This window comes from Urocampus carinirostris, chromosome 2, assembly GCF_059441175.1.
Source record: "Urocampus carinirostris isolate Australia breed hairy pipefish chromosome 2, RoL_Ucar_1.0, whole genome shotgun sequence".
Lineage (NCBI taxonomy): Eukaryota > Metazoa > Chordata > Actinopteri > Syngnathiformes > Syngnathidae > Urocampus > Urocampus carinirostris.
The window spans coordinates 34591546-34615205 of record NC_142350.1 but is presented as its reverse complement, the minus strand read 5'-3'; the positions used below and the strand labels follow the sequence as shown (position 1 = coordinate 34615205).

The 23660-nt window shown below is 37.2% G+C and overlaps 1 protein-coding gene across 4 annotated transcripts in view; it reads right to left on the bottom strand.

The window, feature by feature from the left end:
• The window catches only part of dyrk1b (dual-specificity tyrosine-(Y)-phosphorylation regulated kinase 1B), a 60234-nt gene that overhangs the window by 10165 nt on the left and 26409 nt on the right, over positions 1-23660 (bottom strand). For 2 of the 4 annotated variants that reach the window (XM_088326278.1, XM_088326277.1), the window contains exon 2: positions 2674-2840. In XM_088326278.1, the coding sequence (XP_088182404.1) occupies positions 2674-2742 (69 nt within the window). In that variant the 5' untranslated portion in view covers positions 2743-2840. Of the gene's footprint in view, positions 1-2673; positions 2841-4909; positions 5064-23660 lie in introns of those variants that run through there. The other 2 variants (XM_088326280.1, XM_088326279.1) reach the window with 2 other exon arrangements.

Genomic DNA, 23660 nt, shown 5'->3' with positions numbered 1-23660 from the left:
TTAATTTGGGCAAGTGAACTGAGGTACATTTTAATCAACTATGGTCAAAGGTTAAGGAAGAGCTATTATCAACCAGTATAAATTAGGGTAAGAGAAGCTAAATTCTCATTTATATAAGGTCATTTTACATTAAAATGTTAGAAGCAACAAAAGGTGTGGGAAAAAATGCTCAAAAGTGTATGCTGTGATGATCATGGCAACATAGTTAACTGTTCCCCTAAGTAATACAATGGACAATACATGGACATTAATTTAGCAATGATGTTAGCAAGCAATGTGTCTCATCCACCTATACACAATCTATAGATGTTAGTTCTTTCTTTTAAACTTTGATTCTAAAATGCATGGGAAGAAAAGTAATAAAAATCTGTACATAAGTTTTCAGGCCAAGCTAAGAGGTATTTTGATGTGTTAGAATCGTAGTTCTAAAAATCAATATTCAGTTGGAAGAACTTTTTTAAAACAAAAACCGGTAAAAAACACAAATATCAAGTAGCCAAATTAATATCACTAAAATTTTGGGTGGAAAAACAACTTTTTAAGCCTGCAACCAGTTAAAATTAATAGTGTCTGTGTTGGTTAACATTTATATATGCCAAGCATGCCGCCAGCAAAGGTGCTAGTAAATTAATAGTTTTAGAGAGGATGTGATTTGGGGAATACATAATTGTATCTAGTTCTCAAGGACTAACTTGTTGGCAAACAGTCCAGTGGATTGAGTTTTGGTTATATGGGGTGAGCTGGAAATGAAGCGAATGAAAAAAGAAAATATCAATCACTACCAGTGTACTAACAGATGAAGAGAAATAACATTCTCTTAGGTGTGATGTATAAAATCATTACAGTTGGACTGCAGATGCAAAATATTTCAAATTATATTGTAAATCTTCAGAAGAAATTTTTATAGTTATTTACGTCATTCAAACACTTTTAGATTCAATTATCAACAAGTATGTCAAATCTAGAATTTATCTTAGTGGTGCATCTAATTTGTAATCAACATTCAGTAAACAAAGTTAAATTGGAAGTCAACCAAACACATTTCTTAGTAATACTACTTGTCTAAACATGGCATTTTATGTTTTGGAACATGAGTTAAGATTCAGTCTCTGGGGTGGCCTTTTTGAGAATGCTGTTGAGTGAACATGACATCCCAAATATTTCGGCTTTATATTTCATAGCTCATGAATGACCTATATTTCATGTTGACAATGCCTGTGTATTGTTTGTTAATGCTACATTCATTGCAACCTGGTCATTATATTATATTTTAATTACTTTATATTTTATTTGTATTGTTCGTTAATGCAACATTTATTGCAGCCTGATTATCCTGGAAGGGGAATTACATCATCTACAGTCCCATCTCAAGGTTTCTTCATTTTCCTCATGCTGAGGTTTTTTATGATGAGGCTTGTGGAAGCCCATGGAACATATTATTTTGGGGACATTTTCATGGTTGACTTTAAAGTAATCCCATCATGTTGATGCTTTGAAGCAGCTACAAAGCTTTAACTAGAATTACATTAGACAGTGCCTTAATCATAATGCATTATTTTAAGAGCTAAGGCAGGAGCTGTTTCTGTGGATTTGTGTACCTTTCCTTGATGGCGAGTTGAACTGTTTTTTGGGGGGCGGTGGATTAATAAGGAAATTAATATTATCATTTTTAGCCTAATATTATGAGTCAATAAAAAAATGAAGTTTAATACATTACTATTAAAATGTGATGCTCCATGAACTTGACTAACTCAAGACAAGGTCAGTTTTATAGCTCATCCAACCAGCTAAACTGTTTTCAGCTGTGCTAACATTTTTGCACAAGTTTTCTAATCATCCACAAGCCTTCTAACACCATTTGTAAACACAATGTACTACTAGAATACTGGATTGCTGGCTGCAGGGAATGGACTTTTATAAACTTATATAGATATTAAATTAAAAACCAGATATTTGCAGCTTAAATAGTCATTTAACACATTAACAATGTAAGGGGTCTAGTTCTGATTACAGTAATGTTATTTTCAGTGGGAAAAAAGTGCCTTCCCTTCGAACATAAGGACATTTCTCAGAAACCCCAAACCTTTGAATGGTGGAGTTCCCAGTGAAAACCTACTAGGACACGAAAAAACTCCACATTTGTAGGCTGGTTGGTGGAATTAAACCCAGTTCCTCTGATCTGCAAGGTAGACGTGTTTTCAAGCCTAAACATAATAATCTGAACCATTCCGTCTCTGAAACTAGCAGTAATTTAAAATCTTAATTCTAACCAAACATATGAGTGTATAGTAAATTGCAGAAAAACAAAACAAGCTGACCTAAAAGCCAGCCAGTGTAAAACACATTCCATATAACCATGAATGTAACGTCTAAATTTACTTCAAATTTACAGTCTTGGTTTATTTTGCAAACGTATTTTTCGTTGTATGGATTTGGTTGTTTGTTTCCATTTCAAAAGTTTTATTCTTGGAATCTTTCAGCTGAAAGTTGCAATGCTCTTTCCTGGTGTGAAAATGAGACATTACGGAAGGACGAAGATGATATGCAACATGATAATGGTTCATCAAATGTGATCCCAGGAGGCTATATAAACTCTGAATTTTCCAGAGGTGGTGATGGTGCCTAATTTCATGTTCCTCTGCCAAATGTATTTTAGGCAGGACCAGTGCATACCTGCTGCTGTTCGGCCATGGAGTGGATGGAGCTGAAGGAGGGGTGTGTATGTGTGTGCTGGCTGGTCATGGCTGGCTCAGCGAGGGAGAAGCCCTGGGCAGTAGAGGAGGAGGAGGAGGAGGAGGAGGTGGAGGTGGAGGTGGGCGGACATCCTGAGCTGCTTACACCTGCAGAGAGTAAGACAGAAGACTTGATTAAACAGGGGATCCCTAACGCTCTAATCGTATAGTACCTCTTTTGTCCTGACAAGCTCATTTCTAGTTTTAATTAAGGACACACCATATTTATTAGTGTATAACATGCATTTTTTGTACCCCCACAAATAAGGATCTCAAAGTTTGGGTGCACATTAAACACAAGGTTTTACGGTGGAACATTACCATAATTTGAGCATTGATTCATCAGTGGGAATATAGCCCTGACCAGATTTGCACAATATTGTATGAAATGGTATTCAAACCCAGATAACAGTCGTGTCAGGGACAAACCACGGGCCCACGTATTCAGCCACGTGGTACCATAAGAAAAATAGTGTGATGACGAGATAAAATGGACTACCCTTTCCTTTGTCATCCAGAAACAGTAGTATAGTGGTTAAGATTATGCTCTCTCCTCGATCAGAGTTTGATTCCTTGTGTGATAATGGTTTACACGTTTGTAACCAACAATGCTTAGTTTAATCAGAGAAAAAAAGAAATTTTGCACCAATTTTTCATAAAAAATTAGGAAAGCTCTTCATATACGAATAAATATGGTGCCGTAAAACTCTGCCGTTTGTAAGCTCCCATCGGTCCCTGTTCAATTTGTTTTGTGTTGTCTTTTTTATGTTGACCTGTTTGAGGAAAGGATGTCAAGGATTCTATGTACAATTAAGAAAATATTAAAGCATTACACTAGTAGGCATCATGCAAATGATTTTTCAACAAATAAAGATGATGATAGATCTTGTTAATAGAACAGTGGTTGGACACCACTCGGCCACGGACTGTTACTGGGCCATTGGTCATTTGTTACAGAGCTTCACAGAGAGTATTTATTTAGTGTACCAAAGTTTTATAGTAATAGATAACCCTAATTAAGCAATGATTGATCGGTCGACAAATGTCACTGTTTTCATTTACTCAGGATTGGATGGAACAGGAATAATACCCGGATTGCCGTGGTGAGAGCGTCAAATCCTAACTATTGGGTCACTAGGACTATAGATGACACAGGAAAAGTCATTCGATTTTATTCTCATCATTACACTATTTTTCCTCGGGGTGCAACATTGTATAACATTGTGATGGAGCATTACAAGAAAGAGTTCAGCCAAAACAATGCTGTACAAAGTGGTACCACAAGCAAAAATAGTATGATGAGATAAATCTATTGCCAATCCCTGTCATATTTGTCCTTGGTAGTCTATTAATTACACAGTGGATATGGGCTTATTTTAAATAGTATTATTATCATCGTTGTTACTCTATTTTTGGGGCGGGCCGTGAGAATTTAGTCAGACAATAAACCAGTTCATGGTACAGAAAATATTGCCGACCACTGGTATACACCTCAACCATGAATGACCATGTCGATCGCAGTACAAAAACACTCAAATCAAGTGTCATTTATTTCTAAAGCTCTAAATATCTAAAGAATGTCAAAGGGCTGCACAATATCCCTCTCGTCACACTCAGAAAACATTTTAGGTAGGAAACACCTCTCCCTATGACAAAATTACACAGCTGGTGAGATATTTTGAAGATTGCCATAATGCGATAACAACAGGGTTTCCCCTAATGCTTTATTAGCCTTTCAGTCTGCTTGGTGTTAAAGAAATTCCACACCTGAATAATATAATTGAACAGACTTGCTTTCTTTACCACGCATCCATCTTCACATTTTACCAAAGAGACACGGAAGTGCTGGAACCTATCCCAGCTTTTTCCAGGCACTTGATGAAGTATAAACTGAACTGTTTTACAGCTAATCCTACGAGTGTATAAGGATAGACAATCAATGAATACCACTGACAATCACATCTACGTACAATTTAGCTCGCCACTCAACCTTCTATATATGTTTTTTGGAATGTGAAAGGGAACCAGAATACAGAGAGTGGACAGAGCAAGCTCTTATTCCATCTCCCAATTGCAAAAATCAACTAACTGTACTGAGTCAAGGACCCAGCCTAAACGACACATACCGGCACAGTCCAAAACTAGTTCACAAGTGTACTAGCCTAACCGACACATACCGACACAGTATAAAACTCATGGCCGGCTGTAAGTTGCACAGTCGGCCGTCACATGCCGACACATCTAGATTCTCGTCCTTAAAACAAATCGAATGTGGTAAACCATTAATCATTGTGCAAATGTTAATTTTTCATACATCAAGACCGTTGTTGCTTCTTAATCGCAGAGTACTTGTTGCATCATCATACATGGGGCTACCTTGTGACATGGCATACCCGGGCATGGAGTATGAAATAATACATCATAAAGCTAACATGTACGATGTGCGGACATTCACTTTATATGTACAACAAGTCCTTGAAAAAAAATACAACAGCATTCCAGCTGTCCCGTGGGCTTTTGTTTAAAAATAGTTCATGGATAATGGACTCCCAAATCGATATTGTGTAAATATATTTTGCAAAATTCCATCTATAAACCACGACTTTAGTTCTCTTCTAAGAAAGTAAGTAATCCACAAGTTTAGAAGAGAGGTCAAGGTCTCATCTCATCTCATTAGCCGTACCGCTTATCCTCAGTAGGGTCGCGGGGGGGCTGGAGCCCATCCCAGCAATCATCGGGCAGTGGGCAGGGGACACCCTGAACTGTTTGCCAGCCAATCGCAGGGCACACAGGGACAGACAACTCATTCGCTCATTCGTGCTAGATGAAAAACAGTACTGCAAATGTTATGCACCGAAATACTACATGTAATCAAAAGAAACAAACTTAATAAACTTTTTTAAGCAAAGCAGTTTGGGGGTTCAATGAATAAGGCACTTGCAGAGATTTTTGCTACCAAACAAGGTCAGAAGAAGCATAGCAGGCTAAACTGAACCTCTGGAAAAAGGGCATTAGAGGCCAGAATTAGATCTGCATTGTATTCTGTAAACTTGAGCTGATGGGTATTAAAATAACATTTCAAAGTTCCCTTGAAAGAAAAAACGTTCTTCATAGAGTCAAAACAAACTTTTTTTATTTCTAAGAATTTAAAATAGCTGCTAAAAGCTTATTTTCAAGTTATTTGAACTTTAATGCCCTTATCTTTATTTTAAGATCACAATTATTCTATATACGGGGGTTCCAATTAAGAAACGGTACAAATGTACATACAAATACAACGAAAACGATTCATTTGCGGAAAGTAGTATGTTTTCTATTCTGTGCTTGCATTAATATGAAGTGAAATCATATCCCAATCAGCGTTACTGAAACTCAGCGTGGTGGTGCTCTGGGTCCTGGCCTTGTTACAGACATGACACTGCTGGGAAGAGAAAATATCTGCCTAGTACTGAGAAATCAGCACAGTCTCTTTAAGAGGCTGAGAAGCACTCACAGAACTTCCTCACTCTGATATCCCTTTTCTTGCGCTGCTATTGGTTGGGCCCCTCTCTTCCTCCAACAGCTGATTGGCTGCCGGTATCTAAGGGCTGGCCGGCCTGCGCTCTATAAATAAACTCTGTGCTGTCTCAGCAACCAGCCTAGCACACTCATTAGCTACTTCTCTTCCTCCTCTCCCCTGCTATGCAAGTAGCTTCCAATAGCAAGGCTGGCTCTCTGTAGCAGTCTGACACACTCTCCCATGGCAACCCAACCCAACCTACCCTTCAAGACAGTCTTCTCCTCCCTCTTTCCTTCATCATTTCCTTGCTCACCCAAACCTCATCTTAAATCTCATTTTTTAAGTCTGCAACCTCTTTGATCCATTAAAGTGTTTCTGATTACAGCGTTCACATACAGTTACTCGACTTCCAAAAGCAGTCGTTATGGGGTACGTTTGATACATTTTGTATCAACCAGTGTTGTGGAAGTGCACAATGATGCAGCATTATTTAGGATATTCCCAGGGGTTTGGGGTTGTACCAGTGCAAACAAACAGCATCAGAGGGAAAAGCCGTCTTGAGATTTGAGTCCAAGTGGGCGGCAACCACCTGGCCTATAAACTAATTTTGGGAAAAAAGTCACCTTATTTTTGCTCGTTACATATATAACAAGCATTTTTTTTACCCACATAAGAACTCAAAGTTTGGGTGCGCGTTACACACAAAGTTTTAAGGTACTATATGGCCAGCACATTAGATGTCGGGTCCGAGCCAGGATCGTGGCCCCACGATGTGATCAGCAAATGGTCGTAAACCTGGCAAACTGAGGAAGTCACAAATGGTGTAAAATGTATCTGTAGGTTGCAATAGTCAGGGGTCTGTGCTGCCCTTTGAGACCCCTTGTGATTAAGGGCTATAGAAATAAACAATACTTGACTATTTGAGCAATGATTGAACTATCGGATAATGAGCACATTTGCACAACATCGCATGCAACAGGGATTGAACACAAATCGCAACAGTAAGGGAGCTGAATCCTAACCACTAGACCACTAGGGATGTACAGTATATGACATAGGAAAAGCTATTCGATTTTATCTCTTGTTGAATTCATTGGGCCATGAATAAAATAATTTATTGAAAATGTAGACTATGGGTACAATACCAAAATAAAATTAACAAAGTACCACATTTATTCATGTATACGCTCACTTTTTTGTACCCATTAGTTTGGGCGCACGGCATACACGAGGTTTTATGGTAGTACATTATTTGACCTATGATTAGTCGGTGAGAGGGGGGGTTTTTAAGGGTTATTTATCTATCTTCGTTATTCATTATCCGTTATCGGTCAGTTCATAATACGCTACAAAGCCTAGGAGCCGGGACACTTACTCTCAGCCAAAAGGCCAAGCTAAGGTCCTAGCCCTAAAGCCTTGTTGCGATCATTGCGAATGCACCGTTCCCGGAGGTACTGCAATACCGGGCCGATGCGTGGAGTGGACAGAGCAAGCTCTTATTGAGAGCACTGGCTTAAAACCATTTGACTACATTGGATGAAGATGACATGGGAAAAGGCTTTAGATTTTATCTGATCATGACACTATTTTTACTCACAGTACCATGTTGTTGAATACCAAAATAAAATTTACGTTGTATATATTTAATGTATTTCAAAGTTTAATTCATCATCAGGTACACACCAAGGAGATTTTTCACTCGCCCTTTTTAAAAAATGTATTTATTGCTTTCTGGACAAAGTGTCCTTGGGCAAGACACTGAATCCCTAATGCCCCCGATAGCAGGTAGCTGCCTTGAATGGCTGACGCTGCTATCAGTTAGTTAGAGTGTAAAAGGGAAAAGTGTGAAGCACATTGTAAAGCGCTTTGGGAGGTCTTCATTGACTTAAAAAGCGCTATATATAAATGTGAATTTCCCTTCGGGGATGAACAAAGTATCTATCTATCTATATAAATGCAGACTATTTACATTTACTGTAACTTAAAATAGTGCGATAATGGCATAAAACCTATCACCTATCTACCTGTGTCAATTACAACCCCAGTCGTGTAGTGATTACACAATGGATTTAGGCTTATTATTATTATTATTATTATTATTGTTTTTGTATTTATTATAACCACTATTGGGCTGGGCCACAAGAATATCGTCATACATTAGACGAGTCCATGGAACTGAAAAGGTTTAGGGGGCACTGGTCTGAGCCCCCAAAAATAACATGATTTTTTTTTTGTGTGTATTTGAATGACAATCTCGGTTTTATCCCGACTCTTTTTTAAACTTTTTCAAACGTGTGTTTTATTTCACTTTTTTATCATGCTGAACTAAAAAAGCACATGCGATTGTGAAAAATCCTTGCCAGTTGTATTGGAAAACGTTTGCTGCTTAAGTTAATTGCACTTCTTTTCATTTCACTATTGTAACAATGCACTCATTTTTATTGCACTACTATTACAATAGGAAATGGCAGTTACATTTTGGGCTAGTCTCTAAGCGCTACCTTGTAAATAGTTTTGCCTAGCTTGTCTTTATTACATATTTATTATTGTTTATCCTGGAGTGCCGTGTCGAATCTTATAGCAACCAATGTTAACTACGTTGTTATCAAAGACAATAAAAGGCAGAAATAGACTTATGCCAACGATACCTTCTGAACAAGTTTTATTTGAATAGGTCAAACATAAGAATTTGTATGCATAGAATATAACAATAACCTCCAAATTGAATGAAAGCACACTATTTATACTCATTGCACTTTAGCACACAGTGCATTCAATCTCCAAGAGGGCTCCTTTTAGATGGGCAGCCCTTCCCTGGAAGTATTACATGTCATAATTGATGATGATAGTAATAATATAATGATGATAATGATGATAATCTATAATATTTATAGGCACTTGGCTTGTATGCATTTGAGTAGGCATTTTCGCAAAGTTCTGTGCCCAATATATGGTTCAACCTTGACTACTTTAGTCATGTTTTTTTTTTTGTTTTTTTTAAACAAAACTTCCACTTACTCCCCCTGACAGCAACAAAGAGACGTTTTGGAGTCCCTAGGCAATGTTTGTATATGGACTTCCGCATCCCTCTTGCTGGCAGGACCTTTGTGAGCCGTGTGCGCGTCAACCAGCAATTAAAAAATATTAATACTTTACCCTTAGTCACACTACTCAACCTAAGGAAATGGGGATAATACTTTGGTGTCCTCTCTGTTGACTTAATTGTTGTAGATATGAGGGAATGAGTGTGATAGTGTTTGTGCATGAAAGGAGTTGCTTTGTCATACCTATACACATTTCAAAGATTAAATAAAATGAAAAGCAAAATGGAACCCAAATAAAAGGAAATAAATGAATAGATAAAATATGGACACTGGCTTCGATTTGAAATTAATAATAAAATAATTTGCCGGTCTGACAATCTTGCAGTTTTAGATCACTATCTGGACAAAGATCAATTGACAATTTAATATTGTCATATAGCCCACCCAGCTATCGGACTTCCTGTGCGGAGGTTGTATGTTCTCCTCGTGCTTGCGTGGGTTTCCTCCGGGCACTCTGGTTTCCTCCCACATTCCAAAGACATGCATTTCAGGTGGATTTGCCGGTCCAAATTGTCCCTAGGTGTGAATGAGTGAGCGAGTTGTCTGTCCCTGTGTGCCATGCGATTGGCTGGCAACCAGTTCAGGGTGTCCCCTGCCCACTGCCCGATGATTGCTGGGATGGGCTCGAGCACCCCCGCGACCCTACTGAGAATAAGCGGTGCAGCTAGTGAGATGATATAGCCCACCCCATAGTCCATGGATGTCAAACTCAGTTTAGCTCTGGTTCCTGATCAAGACTGTTCCGAAGCGGGCCAGATTAGTTAAAAAAAAAATGTAGACTCCAGCTTTGTATTTCAAAATTATGCTTCATCATTTAGCCTACATTAGTAACCTACATTACATATTATAATCGCAGATGACAAGTGATCTTTACAAAACACAACACAACTATTCACAAACAATGGGGAAATGGATTTTCACTTTTGGCTTTAACTGGTTTATTTTAACAGTTGCATGAATGCAGTCTTACACAAAACCAACTCACCACGCAATACAAACTAATCACTGCCCTCTAGTGGCCTGAGAGAATATTTGGTATACTTTTATTTAAAAAAAAAATCATAGCTTTTGATAGAAACTATCAAGAAACTCACTTCGTTCTGTATACACGTATGACAATAAAGTATATCTGATTCTGATTCTTTTGTGTTTGAATACTCAAAAATTAATGACTGGCCAAATTAAATCATCCAACGGGCCAGACCCAGCCCTGGGCTGTAAGTATGATGTGTCTGCTTTTGTAAAAATCCTAACTTTTGTCCGACAATTGACACGTGTATTATGGTCTAAGGCTCTCTGCCAATCACAGTTTGGAACGGAATGACCATTGTGTATATACAGTATTAGTGTCACTTTTATTGTCCAATGCTATTGAAATCCATACATTTAAACGGGCTCCATACGTAGTAAAGCATTAACATACATACATCCAGTAGTATTCAATACAAATTCCAATATCTTTCACACAAATACACAGTCAAAAACAAAGCAAAATGCTTTCCGAAAAAATGTTAATCACGGAATTTTTGATGGTCTCTGTGCCTGTGGGACATGGCCTGGTATTTTCAACCAACTACACAATTAATCATGACTATCCAACATTCTGGTTAGTTTAAGACCTGAACCACATAAGGCTCAGTGGGAACTTAGGTTTTTGTAGAGCATCACCCTTTCATCTAAAGCATAATTTCAATATAGGTATAACAATACAAGATGGTGACATGCACAGGTGCAGCTGCTAACCTACACAGAACCAACGTTAATATTCAAGCCGAAAAAATATGGCTATGTTGGCAGCCTTATTCAGTTGCAAGCTCAAGTTCATACTTCTCATTTCATCTGGTCCTCAGAAACTTTTTAAAAGTTCTTCAGTTTCATTTTGACGACACCACAAATACAGACTTAAAATCCAGAGTATAATCCTACTGTACCAACCACAATAGACATGCATCAAAATAAATTTGAAAAAAGTAAATAGATAAATCTCATCTTAAATAGTGCAAGAAAAATATGAGAAGTGGTATAGGACTATTTAGTCATCAAAACCGTGGTAGTCGAACAATTGGTCTACATAAAAGATCAATGCTGTAGACTTAACTCTCAAGACTGTTTAAGAATAAAATTCAAATCTATAATAATTAAAACATTACAGATGAATGACAATAAAAGGCTTAGGCTGTTAAAAAAAATTACAAATAAATATTAGCAGAGCGGCAGTAGTGACAACATTAAAATTATTTTTCTCTCTTAAAGACTATTCTTTCCCCTGGTGCAAGTTATGAATGACTCAGAAGTGTTTTTGTTTTCATTTATAGTGCACATCAAAAACTCTGCAGCGCTTCATAAAATCCAAGGGGGCGACAAGCTAAACTCAACTTCATTAAGCTATCTAACTCCAAACTGCTCATACACACACACAATTCCAATGTCTACTGTATTTAGAAAACGACATTTAGAAATAGGAAATGCACGTTATTGAAAACTATATGGGACATTAAAATTAAATTGCACTTTAAATTAATCATTCAAAACATTTTGTGCACCAACTTTCAACCCATACTTTAGACCTATTTTCAAAAAACAGTTTGTTAAGAAGTGTATTCTTAGTCAGTAATGTGTCATACAGTGATTATTAAGAATACAAGCTTCTCTGAAATGTTCAGGAATTCAAAAGTTGCCACTGTTACACAGTACAGTACAGCTTTTTGTGGCCAAAAGGACAACTCTAGAAAAAGCAACTTCCTTGAAATAACATGTTTAATAGATAAAGCAAGTGGTACCTTGACAAATGTTATCACTACCTGCAAAACTAAATATTGTATTTTACACAATTTTCTAATGGTAGGTCTAGGCGTTTCCAAAAGTGGCCATTTGGAGCCGAGCAGTTGACAGCCCTAAAAACTGTAATTTGTTTTGGCCAATTTTTAGACATTGATATGAGTTGTAAATGTTTGACTTGTCTTTCCAGAAGTCAATCCATGATTGTGCACCCTTGCGCATGATAATCACGCGTAAAAATAATCCTGGGTTGCATTTACGCACGTTTATTTTTGGCGCCAATTTAAATACAGCCCATGAAGTTGCATAGAAATATGTTGGGAAGTTCATTGGCTACCCATTCTGTCAATCCACATTTTAATCGGTCACAATTGGCTTTACATCCTAATTAAAGATGGATACCAAAAAGAATCCAAGAGTACTGTTCATACACTGCATAAAAATACATTTGGCAGTAGGTTGCGCTACTGTGTGGCCATTCCCCCTCGGCAAAAAAGTATAGTTATGTTTTGCTATCCGCTGCACAGTACTCGTGCCCATATCGGTGCACATGGTAGAGAAAAAGAGCACAACATTCAAAATAGAAGCACCATACTTTATCTTTTACTTTGACTTGATGGCCTTTTTGGTGGCCGGTCAGAAACTGGATGGGCCGGTGGTGGTCCAGAGGTTTTGCACTGGACTGCTTTAACAGCTGGTTTCTATGAATCAATCACATGAACTTAAAATTGAGATGGCTTTCGAGTTTATGCTTTAATTTCTCGAAATGAACAAAATATTTGGTTGATTGGTTGAAATTAGGTTCATATTGCTCTCTGCATACATGCATACAGATGCATAACACCAGTTTATTGATACACACATTAATGAGGTTGCATTTCACAACCTTCCTCTTCTACAATAAATTACAACTTCCATCGGGACCACACACTTTTCTGCGCTTGTACAAGTTACAGCTGTTTAAAAACATTCACTATAGAATAAAAAGCTCAAAGACAACTTCCCACAGCAGTGAATGAAATATGATAAAAGCAACAGTTTAAAGAATAACTTAAGAGGCAATTCCATTGGGACTAAAGACATTGTCTGCATTTACTGATCTCATGATAATATAGTATAATTGTGTTCACACCATTTCATTTTATGTTTTAATTAGTCAGAACTAAATTTTAAGCGACAATGGTACAAATTCATATATTTCTCGCTTTATTAACGTTGTATACCAGCAGTTTCTTCTCACTATCACCACCTGCTTAGTCAACACCGTGATGCCTTTAATTTGACATTACAGATGAAAATGATAATGATGATAATGCGAACCCTAATCACACGATATTACACTGGTAGTGTATTCATAATGATCATCAGCACAAGCGTACAAGGTGCTTCCAGCCATAAACATACCAAAGTACTATACTAGTGGTTAGGTCAGCACGCGTTTTACATAAAAACTCGATGTAAAAAAACGAAGGGAATAAAGTTATCTCAACAGCCCTCAATTACAAACCATATTCTGTATAATTCAATAACCTAGCGGATAATCAGAAATAGAAGGCTCTGGTAAAATGTGCTTAGTACAATTCATCTGCGATCTATATTCAAAAACTATTTAGTATACAACACTTGGGGAATCACTGAACTTGAGATACGTTAAAAGATAATATATCAGGATATAGAAAACGACAACCCACATACAATTACAGTACAGTATACTCAAAAAAGTTCAAATGCAAAAAAAAAAAAAAAAGAGAGAATGACAAAACAATTACGGTACTGTACTTAACATACGTATATAAACACTGAGTGGATTACTTAATTTCCAATTTTGATTAATGGGTTATTGAAAAAAATTCAGGATGATGAACAAGTGGATATTAAACAAAATTTTCAGACGGAGGGGTGTTTCCCAAGCTGCTAAGGACAGGACAAGGCACTGATTTGCATTTAAAAAAAAATTCCCAGAATAACACACAAAAAAACTAAGTAAAAATAAAATGATCTGCATTTATATAGCGCTTTTCTAGTCAATGACTTCCCAAAGCCAATGTGCTCCACATTTCCCAATAGCGGCCTTGCAGCCATGTAAGGCGCTAACCTGCTTATTGGGGGTATTAGGGGTTCAGTGTCTTACCCAAGGACACTTCGACATGTAACACGGACGAGCCGGGATTCGAACTGGGACCCCTTGATCCCAAGACGAGCGCTCTACCTCCTGAGCTACTGCCGCGAATAATGATGAACTAATGACCATGCCATTAACTGAACGTTAACTTAATTGATTGTACTGTTATAATACATTTATAGTGCAAAAATTAGACAATTTTGCCATTTTCTTAAGCCCACCTGTTAATCGCTGATATCCCATGATTAAATCACATCATAAAATGCTTAGAGAAAAAAAAACTACAGAAATCCAACATAATTCTTCAGTCCAGTTTTCACAGATATTCATCTTGTTTTGTGTTTTGTTGTTTGGGTTTATTGGGTTCAGTGGGATTTTTAGGTTAATGTTTGTCGTTGTGCATGTCACTGTCTTGTCAATTTTTACTCAGTCCACCAATGTTTTGTTGTCAACCTTTTTGGTATTGGCCAATAAGCTCCATCAGCCTTGTGTGGATTGTCCAAGTGTCTTTTATCTGTCTCATTAGTCAGTGAATATTTAGTTCCTGGATTTCCTTCAGTTCTTGTGCGGCCGTTTTGTATCTGGTTGTGTTGGTTGGCTTGCCAAAGATTCTGTCGTGTCCCTGTACTCTATTTGCACCAGGATTGTTTCATGTTTAGCTACTATTTGAATTGGAACACTGCATTTCCTTTCCAGCTAGTTTTGTTAGATTCTTAAATACCATACTTTTTGAGTTCATCTTTGCATCCTTGGCCTAATTTCTGGCACTAAAGTGATTCACAACAACAACAAAATGTGAATCTTCCAACACAATCTACAACTGAACTTAAGTTTCTCACTTGACCCTCATCTTCACAATACCGGTTCAGTGCCGCATCTCGCCAAGATGTCTGGCGACAGCATCAGGCAGCCCACTTTGTTTTCCCATCACTCAACAGCCGCCTAAATCAACCTTACCTTTTGACAAGATAGAGTTCCATTATTCTGACGACATATTTATGAAGATATATTCTGGCAATTTTAATGTAACGAAATGCCAATAAACTGGATATTTATGCTTTTTAACTAGGAATTTTTTATATTTTTAAGTGTTTTAATTTACCCACAGAGCATCTTTGGGTAAATTAATAAAATATCCAATTTGCTTTTGTTCGCAGGAGATTATTAAAAGGTTTACTTTGTTGTTATATGTCAGCATGGCAGATGCATGGACAGTAAAAACTGAGAACTTAAAAGATTTTGTAGTTAAGAAATTAAATTTTGGATGACTACTTCCACCTTTGGCTGAAAACTAAATATACACACTCCTTACTCCAGTTTTCAAGCTCACATACGCAAACAGAGGGCAGGAAAACCTAAACATAATTTTACCTCCGCAATATTAGCCAGAAAATCACAAGCATACTCGTTGTGAAAAGTTAAGGTTTTATTCTGCTTAGTCATAGGTGGTCAAAACTGGCTCTTGTAAGATAATTGTTGGGTCTAGTCGCTAGTACCAAATTATTTTAAAATCACATCTCAAAGCTTCACTACCTTTGTACAAACCATGTATTCAACTAGACGGCTGGTACGAACTATTAAAATGTTAGTGTTGAAGGAACCATAGGTGTTTTAATCAACCGACTTCTATGTCAAAGTGCAAGACACTGAACCCCTAATGCCCCGATACTTATGTAGGCAGGCGCCTTGCATGGCTCACGCCTCTATCGGTGTGTGACTTTGTAAGTGAATCGGTATGAGTGAAGCACATTTAAAGCGCTTTGGGAGGTCTTCAGTGACTTGAAAACCGCTATTTAAAAACAGTCAATTTACCATTTAAAATTTGGCATGGTTAATCTTGTCGGAAAAGTTCAAGATATAATCCTATCCAGCACAAAACATCTCCAAAACAGTACATTACACTGGCTTTACCAATGTTTTATTTTAAAGTTTATAGATTTGCAATGTGTTCCATGAGTCAAGATTTACTTGTGATTTCAAAATCCAACTGAAAAAATGGATGCATTAAACATAATAAGTGCAAATAGCTGATAAGCAGTTTTACAAATCTGCAAAAACATAAATAGGGCTGAAACACCTTTGCCATTTTATTTAATTACACTGTATGTCATGCAGATATATAAGAATAAACAGGCCTTTATTAAACATATTTCTTACATTTACCAACAAAAACTGGTGACTTTTCAAGTTTTTTTAAAGGTATTAAACAAAACACTCAAGGACAATGTTTTAACAGGAAATTATCAATTTAATTTTTTTCCAGATTCATGCAATGTGTCCGATACCCCTGGTTGGGAAACCCATTATGACAAACACGTTGTGAAGCTTTTGCTTTTCTAGGCAAAGACGATTTGAAGAATTCACTAACGGAGCTAGCATCTCAGTGCTGAACAAGCTATTTGTGGTACGGTTTTGAGAATATAAAAATAAAGTAATTTTTCTGCATTGCCACTTTGTTATTTTTGTTTAAATAAAATGTAAATTACGTGTGTGCAATTACATTAAGTAAATGCAATATTTGTTAATAAAAAAATATACAATTATGTTTTCTCAAAATCGTTCAGCCATATCCTGTGCACTTTCCCTCGTCTGTCATTTTGGTGCGCTCCTACTGACATCAGGTAACAAAGTACAGCATGGGCATCCTTCAACTTATTTTCTAAATAAAACAAGCTATGCCGGGGCAATCATGTTGAGCTGATAAAAACAGTACAATATAATGTTTTGCAATAACTGAAAATATTAAATCAATTCCTACACAACAGAACTGTAGTTGAAGCCTCAAAATGGTTTAATTTCTCAGATAGCCCCCCCGCCCCCAAGAAAAATGTGTTGTCCAGCCTATGTTGCAGTATTCTAGACGATCTCAGAAATAGTATATTGTACCCCACAGGACCAGGAACTGAAATGTTGTTTAATGTGTCAAACTATTAATCTTGCCAACATGTTTAAGTCTATGTATGACGATAAGATATTTGTTTTAAGGAATGTTGCTGAGTAACTAAGAGTTAACATTTTCAAATGTTAACCTTAAATTTGCCAGCATTTATTGACAGTGAAACACTGTTGACGTACATTGACTTCAAAATCTTAACCTTTTTCTCAAAGATGGGTGAAGTTAATTGTATTACCCTTTTCAAGAAATAGCCAAAGAATTTAAATCACCAATCCCACAGCCTTGCAAGAGCTTGCAGGTGGAAGTTCCACTAAAACCAGATTTTTCTAGTACAATTTTGTCTTCCATCCAAGCTGGTCAAGCTTCTCTTAGCTCCTCGTTCTTGAGGTAATCACTCACGTTCCCAAGTCCCGCCACCGCTGTAGCGACAGGCCGGTGTGCAAACATTTTTCCAACTAAGATGTAAGGTTACAAAGTCAAGCCTGGTTGCCTCTAGGTCTCAGCCAGACAATCCTGACACTGAATCCTGATCCGCAGCAAACTACTGGACTTCAAGATTTCAAGTTGCAATCCAAAGGCCTTGAGGGGTTCTTCAAGAACTATCACCTTAGCTGAACCGTGTTTTCCAAACCTAACCTTCCACCAGCCTTCAACCAATGACGACCATGACCTAGTCACTCATGAGTTGCAACTTTGCAGACCGTGTATTATAAATTGCTGAAAATTTGGTCTGAGTAGTCTGGGTAAATGTACCCTAGTCTCTTATGCTTTGTTAGGAAGCTTCTAAATACTTGTGGTTCAAACCACGGGGTTGTTCTTAAACATTTTCCTTTTCAAGTCCCACCTTTTTTTTAACTTCCTCCCAACCGATTACCTTAGTCCATATTGAGGGGTTTTCATAATTTCCCTATTAGATTTGCATTAAACGTGCACATGATTCCAATTTGATTGAGTACTTGTGTGTGTGCAAGTTAAAATAGCAAACGGCTGGAACAGTCACAAAGAACTGAACCAGACTCACATGTAGCCACCTTCAGATTGATTACAAAGTTTTTCATCCGTTCACCTCATAAAACTTTCTATAAATTGATGTAATGCGCCAGACGTAGGGACAAGCTTTAAATAAATCTTTAACTCGTCCCTTCAGATTGATAAATCGTTTGACCTGATAGTTGGTCACCTAGAACTATGCTATATATTCAATTATCCGACACTACTCGTAAGAAATATTCAAAGCACTTATGTTCCTTGTGATTATACTTTGATTTTCTTATATAGGAAGTAGTAAGACAATTGTAGTCTCCTCTCTACCTCTTCGCAATGTGCACCAGACATCTGAAAGCTCAGCCATTACACGGTTGAGCATGGCCAAAGTTGTGTATATTCTCTGTTACGATTGTATGGGCTTGAACGCCATTTCATGAATATTAACAGCTGTCTTTGTGTGACAGGTGACTAAAATTAAAAGCTTTAAGCACAGTGGCATAATTGCAACACAATGTGTTACTGTTCTATACTAGACATCTGGATAGAGATGCCCCCAAAAAAATGTAAGTTTACTAGTGTACATGTTTTGATGAAATGTAATCCTATAGCCGCCAGGCAGCCATACGTGCGTACCGATGCCAACCATATTTACTTAAATTCAATGCGCCCTGTTCACGTCACATCTGAATAACACAATATTGGATTGGTGCAGCTGTAAAAAGAATGAGTAAAAAAGAGATGTAGTGATGGTTGGCAGCAGCATCTGACTTGAATTGTCTTTATTGTCATTGATAACCACATAGTGAAACATTGTATGCAACGAGATTAGACAAGGCACTTAAAGGCCAAAACATAATAAAGACTTTAAAGAGATAAGATAAAAGACTTTCAGTAAATAGGCCAAAAGATTTACAATGTAACACTAAGAGACTGGTCTAGGTTAAAACAAAATAGCGGGGGTCAGTAACGTATAACATGTAGCTCTTAAGCACTGCCCTAGTGGGTCCATGGAGCTTTTTGGGGAATGATCAAAATGGCAAAAGACGGAGGGTTTATGTTTTTTCTTAATTTCTGCCTTTCTGTAAGAGGACAAATACAACACAAACATTCATAACCTTCTCTGGTGCTTTAATACATTTAGAATAAACATTAGCTGACTAGATTTTAAGTATAAATCCCCTTTTGGTTTTAAATTAAAAATACATTTATAAGTGGCTTTACATTTTATTGCAGCTCCAGACGTATTTGTGTCCTTTTCTTTGATCTGTTATGGCTCTTTCAAAATTTGGGGTTGCTGATCCCTGTAATAGTCTAATGAAAAAATGGTGCATAGTAACAACAGTGCAGTGAAAAGCATTGAAATAACATTGGAAAGACTGATCTTTTACCAGCTCGGTAGCCTAGATGGTAGGGTGCCCGCTCTGAGACTGGGAGGTCGCTGGTTCAAGCCTCGGCCGAGTCATACAACATTGGTACTCAATGCCTCCCTGCTTGGCGCTCAGCATTAAGGGTTGGAATTGGGGGGTTTGGTCACCTAATGACTAAAACGGCTGCGCCCTGTTTGGCTGCGGCTGCTCGCTTGAGTTTAACTGTACGGGTCAGGTGTATCGACATTTCGTTCTGTGTGCATTGTTACAAAGAATGACAATAAAAGTAAATTATATTCTATTCTGTATCTAAAAAAAATAAGATCATCATTGCAGCCTGAGTCAACCCATTCATAATGCGCGTACAAGTAGGAGCATTTATTAGACATTAGACGCGGTTGAATAAAATGTCCTTTTTAATCTTTCTTGGATCTTTTCTTACTTTCACCATTATACACTGATAAATAGGGAAAAGAAACCAGCGGGAAAAACATAACATAACCCTACTGCACTCCCTTTACCCAGCCTCCATTCCTCGAAACTAATGTGTTCTGCGCGAACAACAGTGATAAGAGTAGGGTAAAAACAGATAGGCGCCTTGGAAGATAAAGCAAGGGCATTTTGAACTCGGTTGGGCATTATTAACGCACACTTAATAAAGAAAATATTAACTTTTAAAGGACACTTCAGGTGATGGACCCCAACTTTAAAGAGTTTAATTTAATAAAAAAACAAAAAGTTGTTTTTTGACTGAATGGTTGACATATTGTGCCAGGAAGAATTTTATAATATTTTTCTTTAAAGGATTTTTTAAAATTCTTTTGAAATTAAATTATTCAAATTTCACTGTTTCCTTTTCATACAAGGGAGCCAATGACACTCAACCACAAAATATGCCGTGGAATGCTCTTCCCCCTGATTCGATCTGTCACCTCAGTGGAAATTTTCAAATATAAGCTTAAAACACACTTTTATTCTATATCTTATGAATAACCTATATTTTACGTTGACAATATCAAGGGGATGGTGTCATAATAGTCTGTAATAATAGTTTGCAATAGAATTGATCTGTGCAGCCCTCTGAGACACTTTGTGACACTTTGTGATTAAGGGCTATACAAATAAACATGACATGCATTAAGTCTATATGCCCTTTCAAAGTTCAAAGTCTTAAAGCCTGCAAAAAATATTCCTTGTGACTTTTTGGGGGGATTTTAATGCTGCTAAATGTTACTGAACTTTTTTTCATAGCAGTATTGTTACGATGCACTATTTCATTCTCAAACATTCCACTATTATTATAACTTGGGTCAGTCTCAGCACTACCTTAGAAATATTTTTCCCTGCCTTTTATCCTGAGGGTTCTCTAGCTGTTTTTCCTCCTTAGTCTTTATTATTACATGTTTAACCTGGAGTACTAGGTCTGATTCCGTTGTGTACAACGTTTACTACGTTGTTATCAATGACAATCAAGACAATTCAATTGAATTTAATTCAATTGATCAACCAGAATGCTAAGAACATGAAGTCACCATGGCATGAAAAGTTCATTTTTCAAACCATTATTCATAAGATTTCAGCAATTCGAGCTTTCTAGGAGTCAGCTCGCCAGTCTTTTCTCCTCTACTGGCTAATAAATGTGGAAATTACATCTATTTGCAGACATCACTAAATATTTCCCTGTGCCCGCACATAAGAAAAAAAGACGAAGAATGAAACAGCAGAGAAGCTATTTAAAAACAGACATAAACCATTAAACAAAGATGAATGCACTCACAATTTCTTCCACAAAACGGTTCCGTATACCTGTGACCATTATTCGACCCGGATACAGTCTTCTGCATTCCACGTTTTGCGCGCCAAATGGGTCCAAGGGACTACCTTCATGGAACCAAGTCTTAAGAAAGTCTATCCCGGCCGCTCTCTGTTATTGGCTGACAAAAACTGGCATCGCTTTTAGTACTGCGGCATTTGATTGGATGTTTGACTAGTGTATATTAGGTGCCACAGCCGAGGCGGGAGATTTAAGTTTTCTATTTAAAATATTGCGTAGTAACGACAAACTCAGTGATTATTCCCTGGACAAAGAAGGTTTTAGTGTTTCACAGAGAACAAAATCTGGTGTGCAAATAAAAGTTATGCAGAATCCAAGTGTAATTGACACAGCTCCTTTCTCTCTCATGGCAGTACTAGCTTCAATACCTTTCTTTTACCCTCTTGATAGCGATCAAGTAGATAAATACATTTATACATACACATGATATAATATATACAGTAAATATTAAATATATTATCTCATTCAATAAAAACAAGCAAACATGCAAAATATGTTACAAATGAGTCATGTTTATTTATTTGATGCCAAGAGTTGAAGAACCAAAACTAAAGTTTAAAAAAATTCCACCTGCTTCCTGTTCGGCACCTGTTAAGAACTGCAAATACAAAGTGGGCCTTCTGGCGCCGTCGTTGGCCTAGCTGTGTGGCAAGGTGAAGTGTGGAACTGGTATTGTGGAAATGAAGCTTTAAAGGGGCTGTAGGGAATTTGGAACTTTTAGACTTATTGCCGCCATCTCTTGGGTTATGTCATTATTGAAGCCACATTCAGCTCGTTAATGATGCGCGTGCGAATACGTGCATTTCTGAGATGGTCTTTTTTTTCATCTTTCATGGGGTATGGGGGTTGGACTCCACTTTAAGTAGGCCTGTTCTTACTTTCACTATTTTTAAATAAAAACAAAACAACCTGCACGGGTGGGCAAAACCTCATTCTCCAGCACCCCTTCCACTCATTCTTACAACGTAATGTGTTCCGTGTCAAACAGCTTTGGTAAATAGTAAGATACTAACAGATGAAAATAAAGCATTCGGGCTCTTTGAACTCAGTTGGACTATGTTAACACATACTTGGAGAAAATGTTTTACTTTCAACTTTTAAAGGACACCTCAAATGACACACCCCACCTTTAGACTGCGAGAAAGAACAATCAAATGCTTTAGTGGGAAGCCAAAAAAGTCTGGCATGGTAGAATAAAATAGCGGGTATTTAAAATTATTTTTCAAGGACAAATATGGTAGGTATTTAAATGCCCAAGTTTAAATTCCTAGTTTATCAATTTATTATTTATTTATAGCCGTCTACCTCCGATGAGCAGCACAATAATTTAATTGGACTCGGAGTTTCTTTAGAGGTTTAGTAAATAAATGCCACTGATGCTACTTCCTTCCAAATATACTAAGCATCGCAAATATCTTCTAATCTTAGAGCCATTAAGTGGGTGCTGCTTAATATTTCATGTTATTAGTTGCATTTTTGTTTTTCAAATGACTATTTTCTTGTGTAAACCCAAACTTATGATATAATAACGTTTCCAACTCAGGTTAGATTCCCAGCTCCTCTGAGGTAAGTATCCTTGGGAAAAACACTGAACCCCTAATGCTCCCAATAAGCGGTTAGGCACAATCGGTGTGTGAGGGTGTGAATGGGTAAGTGAGTGTGTGAAACACAAAGTAAAGCATTTGGGAGGTCTTCAGTTACTTGAAAAGCGCTATATAAATGTAGACCATCTATCATTAATTAATAAACATTTTTTGTAGATCTGTTCCAAATTTAAATAAACAGATGTAATTGACTTTTAGAAAATATCCCTTCTTTTGGTCCTAGTAAGCTATCTAGGACACCACAATATTGGCCCCTATAACCCCCTTCATACACTTTCAAGATTCAAATTGCCGTCCTGAAAAGAATACAAGCATTAAGGCACAAATTCTGTTCCTCTGGTAGAAAAAAACTAAAGACTTCGACAATGACTCGTCATATTTATAAACATGGGAGGAAACATCAAGTTTCTAATAAAAGCCAAGTTAAACAAAAGGACAATTAATCATATGGATTCTAGTTACATGATTGTTGAAACTATTCAAAAGAATATAAAAACAACAACAAAAAACAAGTAAGTCCATTATGCTCATATAGCAGCATCACCTAAACAGGAAAGCAGACTATTAAAAAAATACAAACTGAAACCAATCGGCAACATTAATGTAAAATTGCACAATTTAGCACAGCAGATGCAATGCTGTCTGTGCACAACCTATTTTAATTTTAGCTAGCCAGGTGTTCCAACCTTTTGTATTTGGTAACTAAATGCCTTGTGGAATGCACTACACACGCACAT